This window comes from Olea europaea, chromosome 1, assembly GCF_002742605.1.
Source record: "Olea europaea var. sylvestris chromosome 1, O_europaea_v1, whole genome shotgun sequence".
NCBI classification, from domain to species: domain Eukaryota; kingdom Viridiplantae; phylum Streptophyta; class Magnoliopsida; order Lamiales; family Oleaceae; genus Olea; species Olea europaea.
In genome coordinates this window covers 15,405,952-15,417,794 of record NC_036237.1, presented here as the reverse complement: position 1 = coordinate 15,417,794, position 11,843 = coordinate 15,405,952, and the positions used below count along the sequence as shown (strand labels likewise).

Sequence of the window (11,843 nt, the reverse complement as noted above, 5' to 3'; positions counted from 1 at the left end):
TAAGATGCTTTAAAATTATGGAGAGGTACAATGGGATGTTGGTTAGAAGAGAAAGAAAGACGTTCGTCCAAAGGAGAAGCTCCAAATAATTGAAAAGTAATTTGTAATCATGTAATAATATAAGGGTTAATTTCATTCGAAGTCATGATATTTCAATTCGTTTTAAATTACACATTGGAAGTTCATTACTACTCGATATTCACGTAAGTGTTTGACATTGGTCAATGTTGCGGAATTGGAAAGAATAATGCAAATTACAAAATTAAAGCACAATTATTCAATGGATCCAAATTGAAGTATAGTGAGCCGGTTTGAGCCCAATTTTTTATTTATTTTTTAATGAAAAACGCTTTTTGATGGAGATTGTGTAGTTAAAAAAAAGAAAAAGTTTTAGGTTTGATTATGAAATATTATTTTATTGAAGAATGTGAGGATGAAAATAAGAGAGAAAAAATATATTTTGAAAGTAATAGATACTAAACAACGACAATACACGATAGTGAAATTAACTCATTTGAAACGATACAATAAAAAGGTGAGGATTAGGTTGCAACAAATCCCATTAATGGAGGATCAAGAGTATCACTTTTACTATGCTTCCTATTCGGTGAGGATTAAAATTAAATTTTTAGTAAATTTTTAATAATAATTGATAAAATATATGGTCGAAAAAAGCCTCGACTCAAATTAAATTTGATATTTTAATCCTACCAAGAGACTATATCTAGCCATGTGGGCCTGCGTGGGGGTATTTTAGAGAATCAAACCCTCAGTCAATTACCCACGTACACAATGTCCAAGAAAGAACATGGCAAGAACAAGAACAGCCTAGCCAACATAAGCACTGCATGGACCATTTTGAAGTTGTTTCATTGGAGTCCTAAATATTCGTCCTGTATATAAAATAAGTTTTGAGTAGCTAATTAGTTATACCAACCTCCCAATTAGGTATTGGATAAATATTTTTCATATAAAAAAATATAACAAGAAACTTGGATCTAGAATAAATAATATTTATTCCCATATTTAATAAAGAAAATCACTTTTTTTTTTTTTTTTTAGTTAGGTTATGTATCATTAAATGAAATTGAAATACTTCTTATGTGAGATGGTGACTTGTTAACATGCGAAATGGGTGGAGTAACCTCTTGCCAACATTCTATATTGTTGATGCATGAAACTTTATAAAGAAGAGGTCAATTAGTTTGCTCAACCACCACAAAGTGAGTTCTACCGTTCAACTCCCACTATTAAGTCAATTTACTATTTTAGGATAGTATCTAACGTACTAAATGTTTAAGAGAAATCTCACACGTTAAGGGAATGACCATTAGAGGATTATACGAAATAGAGTTAGTTAGAATACTTGACAGTCACATCATCTTAAAATTTGACATGGACGACATATTTAAGAAGTATGTTGATTAGATTAAAGTCACTTTTTTTATAATTAGTACATGCTACAGCCTATTGGAGATCAAAACATGTGTCGTAGGACACCTTCTAAGCTATGTTGGTCTTCCTTCTCTTGGCATAAGCATGTCATTCTATTTACTCTTTTTTTTTTTTTTTTTTTTTTTTTTTTTTTTTTTTTTTTTTTTTTTTTTTTTTTTTTTTTTTTTTTTTTTTTTTAACGAGGTGTCCAACTTGCGCTAGACTATATCCTCGTCCCTGAACCTCCGGCCCCTCAGCTGTTCAGGGAGGTAAATCGCAGGATGTGCCCTTGTTGGTTCCCAGGTTCCCACATGACTTTTACTCCTTCCCCAAATGTCATTCTATTTACTCAACCTTATCTTTGGTGGCTAGGAAACTTAAGGTGCTTCATTTTGTGCTTAGCTTGACTTTTAATTTCTTAAGCATGACTCTCTAATGAAACAAGTTCGCTTTTTCTAGTTGTCAATGTATGATGATTGACCTCGCAGGGCATAACCTTGAAACCTCGTCTTATATGAATTTGGTTTTCTAATCGATACCTGTATTATTAACTTGTCAAGTTATATACACTGGTTACACTTTATAAATGAAGAAATTGGATAAAATATGAATCTTTCAAGCATTGATTTATTTTTTCAATTGGTCTCCCCTTTTTAACCTTTTTTGTCCTTCCATAGCATATTGTGTTAAGAAAATTCTCATACTATTAAGTCATTATGAAAGAGAAAAAATTGTATAAGATATTATTGCTTTAAGCATTTTAACACCATAGGTTACAATAATTCTCGTCTAGTGATGGCAAAACCACCTTTCCATTCCCACCCCATTGGGAATCAAGGTGAGAATGGAGAACATGACTTTTGTCTCGACTCTTATTCTTTATGTTATTTTTTTATGAATTTAAATTGTATTTTAAACATAATATAAATATAAGCAAATTATTGCGAGAAATAGAAATCGTTAAATCCATCCTTCTAAACCCTCTGCCTCCCTAAAATCCCTCAACAAGGCATGGAAAGAGCTGCCCTCACCCTACAAAGGAGTTGAAGTGGCTATGCTCATGCTCGAGGCAAGCACGAGTTGGCTCGCGCGCGAGCTTGAGAGCTAGTAGGCTCGCCCATCCCTGCACCTTGCTTCATTTTTATTTATCCATAAGAAAAGAAATGACATTGCCTTTAATTTTCACACAAGTTTTGCATTCATTCTCTAAATCTTTCATTATGATTAGCATATGCTCTCATCACTCTTCTTAAATTTTAATTTTTTTCTTTTTATTTCATAATTTGTTTGATATTATACCATTCAAAAAAAGAATAATGTTATTTAGCATCATTAGTGTTAAAATAATAATTTAGGTGGAACTGCAGTGACATTAAATGAGAAATACAATCAAATGAGTTGGTTAATTTCATATTTCCTATCACATAACATCTTCTAAATTGGTGTTATAACACCAGCTATACGAGATAACATTATTCTTCGAAAAAAGCTTTTCACCATATAATCTCTACTTCTATATTTGTTGTTGCATTATTGCACCACGTAATTTATGTAATGGATAGCTCATTATCATCTTCTTCAAACGAATATAATTTATTCAATTTCTTGTCAAACTTTAAAAAATTCAATAAAAAGGTCGTTGTGATACAATATTCGGTATTATATGAAAGAAGGATTGAGATTATTCTTCATTAAATTACTATAGGTTTAGCAATTCTTTAGCCTTTGATGTTATTGGCAACAATAGAAAATTATAATTTACTTTGTATTTTGACGATGGTAATTTGACTCTTATAAAGAAACTATTTACTATTAAACACATTACATCAGACGAACCTCATCTTCACGTTTTGCAAATTATTGCACATTTTTTTTTTTTTTTACAAAATTTTAATTTGATAAATAAAAATTTTAATTTGATAAATAATAGTATTTTACGACATCTACGGCAGTTAATATATTCTTTTCGTTCTAGTAGATCGTTTGAATACAACTGTAATGTCAAGTATTTCAGTCAGTGATACATTCTGGTGCTCATACATTAGAAGGTCCTTTAGGTAATTTAGAGTGTAAAATTGAGAATATGGAGACAAAAACTTTCACGGTGATTTTCCTCATGTTTTCAAAATAGTATTGATGGGATGCAATTTCAATTTTTTTTTTTTTTTGGTCATGTAGATTTTGAACAAAAATATAATAAAGCTAGAAGTATAGAATATGGCTATTTGAACTAACAACTTGAAATATTGAATACTTTATGCAATTAAGTGAGGAATAACGATCATCGTAATGGTTTGCTTGGGCTTTTAGAACATTATTCGTTATAAAAATGTAATAACTATTTTTTGTATCATCAATTTCTCGTTTTGACTTATGGTGAGTAGAATATATTCATTTTATTTTACAATGTGCTAAATATATTTTTGCCTTCTATGTAATGTAAATTTTGTTTTTCCAATTTAAATTATGTTATCCCCTCTCTTTCTTTAGAATTCTTACAGGGTAGAGATGAAGATTCTTTGTTATCCCCGAAGTATGCATAGTGATGAAAAATACTTTTAAAAATATTTTTCAACGTGTACCAATTATTTTTTTAATTGTAATGTTCAATCCCTATCTCAAATTACATGGAATCGAACATTATTTTCAATTAATTCAAAATAATATAAAGTTTACATTTTAAACAAATATATACTTGCTACACAAAAGAATTATAGAATTGTGTAATTTGTAGTCCGATTCAAACTATAAAGATTTAAATTTTCTCTAGTTCAAAATGTAGAAACTCATATGCTTGTCAACCATCTTTTCAAATGTTCAATTGTAGACTACTAAGGTACTATTGTAACTATACTTCGTTTCTTTATTCATTATTAGATTGTATTTATTCTTTTTATACAAAAATTGTACACGAAATATTATTTTGGGTAATTTTAAGCCTATCTACATCTTAGATGATCGATTCCGAGCCCGAATAAAGGATAAATATTTTTACTAATTTTACCTCATCTTATAAAGAAGAAGAATCAAGTGTGAGACTAATGAGACCAGAGAAGAGGCACTAAAGCCTAGACTTCTTTGGTGGAATCGTACTTTTTTCGGTAAAAACGAATTTTTCTTATAAAAATGTCTTATTATACTTCACGGGAAAAGGTCGATTTGCAATTTTTACAAAAATAAAAAAAGACACTTTAAAAAAAGGGACGAGTTGGTATGATGAATCGAGCCAAAAAATTTGGAATCGAGTTAGCTCACGTTTGGCTTTTCCCAAATGCAAGCGCGAGCTCACTTGTATAGTGAATTGAATCGAATCCAACGACAAGCGAGGCAAGCCATTCGACTTTGCCCATTGAACTCCCCTATCTCCAAATCGAAGGACGAAGGGGGGAAAAAAAATAAAAAATCAAGAATTTTCAATTAGAAAAAACAATGTTCAGAAAATTGTGGGCCAAACCTGCAAAAAACTTTAACAAACAAAATCATTTTAAAATTCAAAAGAGATTAAAAAAGTCCAAAAGCCAACATAGACGAGGACAAATCAAGCACGTGAACTGCCCAAAACTTGCCTGCAAAAATTTCCTTCGCTTTTGCTTTTATGAAAATCCTATTGTTCTCTCTGATCAATCCTCACACCCTTTCAGTCCAATCACTTCACTGAAAAAAAAAAAGCAAGTTTTCCCAAGATAAATAATATATTTATCAACAATAATACACACACAAAAAAAAAAAAAAAAAAAATTTCTTGAAAACCATCTTCCTTTTAAATTTACAGTCTGTGATGCCTTGGCGTTTTGTTTAGGACCTTTTGCACCGGTAAATGCCATCTGATTCGTAATTGATAGAGATTTTGCGATGCTGAAAATTTGAATAATACTAATTAGAGTAGTGAAGCTAAAAATCGCCAGCAAAAGCAAATGGAATTTGTGGGGATCAGTTTCATATACGAAAATTCCCAGATCTCAAGAATCTCAGAATTTCAGCCCTAGTCTCTGTTTTTACTTTTTCAAGAAAATTCTCTTCATTTTCTTGGTTTCACCCACCTGCAATTGGGTTCTTATTTTCTTGAACAAGATTGAAACTTTTTATCATATGGGTTCTTATTTTTGAGGCACAAAGAGTGAATTCAAGATTCTTTTGGAGACAAGCAGAAAAATAGCATTTCTTTATAGGGTAGTTGTGGATATGCTTCAAGAGGTTCTGATTCTGGGAGTCTACCTTTTGCTGTGAGCTGTTTTCATAATAAGGTAATGTGAAGGAAATGAAGTTAAGTGTGAGAATGACTTATTCTCTTAAGCGTTTGAAGAGAAAGTGAAATTGAAAAAGCATGGAGAAAAGGGAGTTTCTTTTCTGGAAAGTGGGATTGATATTTTTAGCAATCATAGATGGTTCTTCTGCAACGCTGTCTCCTTCTGGTATAAATTATGAAGGTAAAATTTTCATCTTTTATTCAATATAGAAGGGAAAAGTTATTCTGTTTTGAAATTCTTGTATGATTCATGGTGTGATTTCCTACTTTTTATTTAGATTAAAGTTCAGTTCTTCTTGTTTCTCTTAGTTTCTATCTTAATCTGTAGATTGAGTGTGATTTCCTGCACAGAACCTGCATATCCTATACACATATTTTGATATCTACACTCCACTGATTATCCTTTTTCTGTCCGCCCCCTTTTCGCGTTTTGGCTTTGTAATTCCGTGGCTTTGAAACATGCCTTGTAACTTTTTTCTTTTACTGATGTTTACTCTTGTTTGATGAGATCGGGTAAAATGGAAACTTACTAGCAGTATTTTGTTTTTGACGAATTATATTGTGTTCTTTAACGATATGCAGTTGTAGCTTTGATTTCTATAAAGAATGATTTAAGCGATCCGTATAATGTTCTGGAGAATTGGGATGCTAATTCTGTAGATCCTTGTAGTTGGAGGATGATCACCTGTTCCCAAGATGGTTATGTTTCTGCTTTGTAAGTTGCCTAACATTACACATTTTCTTGAGAAATTCAAGCAGTCTTTCATTCATGATCAATACAATTTTCATTATATGCATTCTTTTTTGGTGATTTTCGTGCTATCAGAGGGCTACCTAGCTTGGGATTGTCAGGGAAATTATCGCCTGGAATTGGGAATCTCACTAATTTGCAATCTGTGTACGTTGTTTCTATTATAATTTTTCCATCGCCTTTTTGTAATAGGTTGTATTACTTCATTTGATGCAGCTTTGCATGTGGAATTTTTTTTCCAATTATAATATTTTAATATATTGTTTAATAATCATATGTTTTTTTTGCAGATTGCTGCAGAACAATGACATTTCTGGTCCTATTCCTCCTGTAATTGGGACGTTGGAGAAGCTTCAGGCACTCGATCTCTCAAACAATAAATTCATTGGCGGAATACCAAGTTCTCTAGGAGACCTCAAGAATTTAAATTATTTGTGAGTTCTAGGGACTTTTGCAATTTAATATTTCCAATGACTCAAGATTGACTCTCGGATTTTCTGTTTCTTTGAGCAAGTCAGGCGGCTTAGCAATAACAGCCTTTCTGGACAAATTCCAGGCACTCTTTCTAATGTCAAAGGCCTCACTCTGGTGTATGGTCTTGTGCTTTTTGTTATTCTATTTGTTTTCAAATTTACATTAATTTATTCTTTTTTTCTTTGAATAAGTTGAACATTTATTGTTTGCAGGGACTTAAGTTTCAATAATCTTAGTGGTACTGTGCCGAAAATTTCTGCAAGAACGTTCAAGTGAGTTTCTCTATCTGTTTCTGATAAAGATCGGTCTGACATCATTAGTTATCTTAACAAATTAATGTTCGTTTTTCTGTAAATGGTTTTCAGAATAGTTGGGAATCCTTCAATATGCAGGCAGAGTTCTCAAAACAATTGTTCTGTTGTCCTTCCAGAACCATTGTCCTTCCCACCGGATACTATGAAAGGTATGCATTTCTTTGACCCCCAATCTCCAGTCCTCTAGTCCATAAAATAGAAAAGAGAAAGAGAAAGAGAAAATGGTCTTCATGTTGGATGGAGTGCAACCTAATCATTCTGTACACTTACCTCTGGACTGTGGATCTTTAGAGGGCCATTTTCTTGGGGACAGGGATACACAAGATATACCTTGTACACTTATTCTACAATATAATTAAAGCCTTCTGTGGCTTGTGGATATAGCTCTCACATTGTGTGCTTTGTTTTCTAATTGCTTCTCATTATCCATGACACTTATTTGAGTGCTACTTGTTTGTATCATTGGCAACATGTCCTAAGTATTTATTTGCTTTCCAGAATCTGGAGGAAAAAGCCATATAGCTGTTGCTTTTGGAACAAGCTTTGGGGCTGCATTTTTAGTTGTATTTGTTATTGGGTTGCTTGTTTGGTGGCGATATAGGCGCAATCAGCAGATTTTCTTTGATGTTAACGGTAAGTTCAGTATTAAACTTTCAATATATCGTTGTGTCTCTGATACATATACTGAAATATTTCAATCTTTTATGTGACTACATGAAGATATCAATTATCTTAGTTAATGAATTGGTTTCGTCATCTTTAAATACTGGAGTACGAGCATTCTAATTCCCGTTTTGAAGCAATATATTGTCAAAATCTGGGGTTCCATTGTTTATGCCTTTATTGCGTTAATGTTTCTGTTGAAGTTTTCAAAGCTTTTTTGTAGGTACTTCAAACTTGCTGCATAAGTGAAATTCAATTTGAATAAAAGAGAAAAGTTGGCAACAAGCTTGTAGAATCAAGCATCTTCTTGGTTTAAAGAACATGAGCTAGTTATATATGAAATTTGAACGGCACATTGTTTGTACTATGTTATACGACACATTGTTTGTACTATGTTATCTCTTTGTGGTAACTGAAAAATTATTAAAGACTCATTCTCAACTTCAGTAAGTTGCTTGTGGGCTAGTCAATTTTAATTCAAAGCTGATGTAGAAGTCCTGAAAGGAGATTGCATCTGGAACTCAGCAGCACGGGAGTTCTCTTCCTCACAAAATCAGTACACCTATTGTACCACCGTATTAAATTCAGCGCATGGGAATATTGTTAAGAATTTTTATAATCATCTAATAAATTTAGAAAATATCCACTTTTTTAGTGATGCTTTCAAGTCCCGTGAGAGAATCAGCTGCCAGAAATTAAGGAAATTCATTATGTAAGTGAAGAGAGGATCAGGATTGTCAGCCAATATAAGAATGTTTGCATTTGAAGTTCGCAGGTACAAGTTAAACCAAGTATTGCTAATAAATGATAATGCAAAGCTAATTCATTTCTGAACATTTATGACAATGTTCTTTGATCATGGATCAACATTTTAGTGGAATGCACTGTTTTCAATCATGTTTTCGAAGTCTGTAGGTTCTTTATCTGTGAGATCGTTCACTTGTCTTTTGCTTTGATATGACGGAATGCTTACTGAACACACTTATTTTTACTAGTCTATTACCAGCCTTCTGATTATTATAAGGTTGATTGGCAGATCAATATGATCCAGAGGTACGCTTAGGTCATTTGAGAAGTTATACCTTTAAGGAGCTCCGAGCTGCAACTGACCATTTCAACACGAAGAATATATTGGGGAAGGGAGGATTCGGGATTGTGTACAAGGGCCGTTTAAATGATGGGACTGTGGTGGCTGTCAAAAGGTTAAAGGACTATAATGTTGCTGGTGGTGAAATTCAGTTTCAGACAGAGGTAGAGATGATTAGTTTAGCTGTCCATCGAAATCTTCTTCGTCTCTGGGGTTTCTGTTCAACTGAAAATGAGCGGCTTCTCGTTTACCCATATATGCCAAATGGTAGTGTGGCGTCTAGGTTGAAAGGTAATCGAATTTTTTGCTCCAAGTATTGTTGTTACCGAGCCATATTGGAAACATCAATCGAACTTATCATGTACTGTTTTGGATTCACATATTTCATGTGTTCTCAAGCGTTATTTCAAGTATAACATCAATATGGATGAACAAATTGTTGCGAAGATAGTTTTCCAAAATCTAATGGGTTTCAAGTCTACTTATTATATCCCTGTTTGGCCCCCAATTTTGAGAAATCATTTAGCTCCCAAACTCATTTTCAACCATACATTTTATGGGACTTACAATTTTTATCATCTTTTCAATTACACATTTCATCAATTTTTATTAAAATCTACTAAAAACTGATTTTAGCAATACCAAACAAGGGCTATATGCATTACCAGGAATTCACTTTGAACACTATACAATTATCATAATTCTCTCACTACATTTTTTCGCCTTATGCTTATGGAAGAGCAACTTCGACAATAATTACTACCTCAAAGTGATGATGTCTAGATGGTCTAATGTGTGATTGATTTCCTGTGTTGTTCTTTCAGATCATGGCCATGGGAGGCCGGTATTAGACTGGTCTAGGCGGAAAAGGATTGCTTTAGGTACAGCAAGAGGACTAGTATATTTGCATGAACAATGCGATCCCAAAATTATTCATCGTGATGTGAAAGCAGCCAACATTTTGTTGGACGAAGATTTTGAGGCAGTTGTTGGGGATTTTGGAATGGCAAAGCTCCTGGACCACCGGGATTCTCACGTTACCACAGCCGTTCGTGGCACGATTGGCCACATTGCGCCGGAGTATTTATCGACCGGTCAATCTTCGGAAAAGACTGATGTCTTTGGGTTCGGAATTTTACTTCTTGAGTTAATTACCGGTCACAAGGCCGTGGACTTTGGACGGGGAGCCAACCAAAAAGGGGTGATGCTCGATTGGGTATGCTCTATCTCTTATACACGAGTGTGTGTGTGCACATGCCCTCAGTACTTAGCTGCTAGTGTTTAACTGTCTACAAGAACTTCAAACATGATGCTTATATTGCTGTCCTCAAATAAACGCTTCTATTTGCTCCTTTCTATTAAAATAAAGCTGTAGTTCTTGTAATCATAATTTTCTTCGCTGAATTACGATCATTTCGCTATGCTTCCATTTTTTTGCCCTTGGCAATTAACCGTCACATGGATTCACTGAAACACCGCTTGTGCAGGTAAAGAAGCTCCATCAAGATGGTAAGCTGAACCTTATGGTGGACAAAGATTTAAAGAACAATTTTGACAGGGTAGAATTAGAAGAAATGGTCCAGGTTGCTCTCCTTTGTACTCAGTTTAATCCTTCCCAACGTCCTAAAATGTCGGAAGCATTAAGGATGTTAGAGGGTGATGGTCTAGCAGAAAAATGGGAGGCATCACAATCAGTTGAGACAACTCCGAGGTATGGAAATCCTCTACAAAGATATTCCAATTTCATCGAAGAAGCCTCTCTTGTGATTGAAGCAATGGAGCTCTCAGGCCCAAGATAATGCTCGTTTATCTCTTTCTTCTATATATATGTTCTTGATCGATATCATATATTTTTGTGCTTTTTCTGGAAAACATCAACTTCTGTTAATAGCAATTGAAATGGGTGAAATGGAGAAGCGTTACTGGAATTTTGTGTGATTTGATCAGAGATTCTGCCCGTGATCTGGGGATCTCCATTCGGGAAACCATATCCAAGCTCCATCAGCTTTACAGAGGAGATATTCAGATCTGTTATGTTGATAAATTGAATAAATAGAGATAAGATAATACATAATAATATATAGAATTTTAGAGTTGTGGGGGCAAATTTCAGAAAATTTCAATTGTGGGGCAAAATTGAAAACTATTAGGGAATTTTTCAAAAATCTTGTGCAAAATTTTGGATTTAAAATTTAGAGTGGGAGTAGGTGATCCCACTGCTCCCACTGTAGAACCACCCATGCAACCCTCTATTGTTAGAAGACCTGAAGAAACTTGTGCTCAAGAGACACGATTTAAATATAAGAAGTTAGAAGTGGGAGTAGACCAAAATTTAGATGGCTAAATGTAGCGACTAGAGATTTAGCCCCTGTTTGGTGTGACATACACGATGAACAAGGAACCTAACACGAAGAACTCAAACCTCTAAATTGTAACGCTAATCTACTAAGGATTCCTATAGCAACACTCATCTGGAAACTAGACAGCAGTAGTTCACTAAGAAGAAATATATAGAGGAGTAGAAACAGAGAGAACTAGATGAGATAGAAAGCTGATCAAAAGAGAATTAATTGTTTCAATGGTCACAGAATTTAGGTTCATGTCTTTGATTGATTTGAAATTTAAAATGTCGAGTTTTGGTCATTGAACTTAGGTTTATGCCTTCAATTGCTTATTGAAGCTTAAAATGTCATGTTTTGGACACTATTGTACGTTACTCACAAGTATAAATGTTGAATTTTGAAAAATGTTAAGTTTACAGTGAGTAATGTATAACATTTTTTCAAAATTCAATGGCCAGAACTTAACATTTTAAAATTCAGTGAGCAATTGAAGGCACGGACCTAACCTCAGTGATCAAAATTCGACATTTTA

The 11,843-nt window shown here is 33.5% G+C and overlaps 1 protein-coding gene across 1 annotated transcript; it reads left to right on the top strand.

The window, feature by feature from the left end:
- The first annotated feature begins 4,974 nt into the window (after positions 1 to 4,974).
- Positions 4,975 to 10,909, top strand: LOC111395404 (protein NSP-INTERACTING KINASE 3-like). Its single transcript, XM_023021383.1, has 11 exons — positions 4,975 to 5,861; positions 6,263 to 6,395; positions 6,507 to 6,578; positions 6,722 to 6,865; positions 6,950 to 7,021; positions 7,118 to 7,177; positions 7,271 to 7,368; positions 7,718 to 7,852; positions 8,919 to 9,260; positions 9,794 to 10,185; positions 10,457 to 10,909. Exons 1-11 carry the CDS (start codon positions 5,759 to 5,761, stop codon positions 10,766 to 10,768), a joined length of 1,863 nt encoding a protein of 620 aa, XP_022877151.1. The 5' UTR covers positions 4,975 to 5,758; the 3' UTR covers positions 10,769 to 10,909.
- Positions 10,910 to 11,843: the final 934 nt, after the last annotated feature.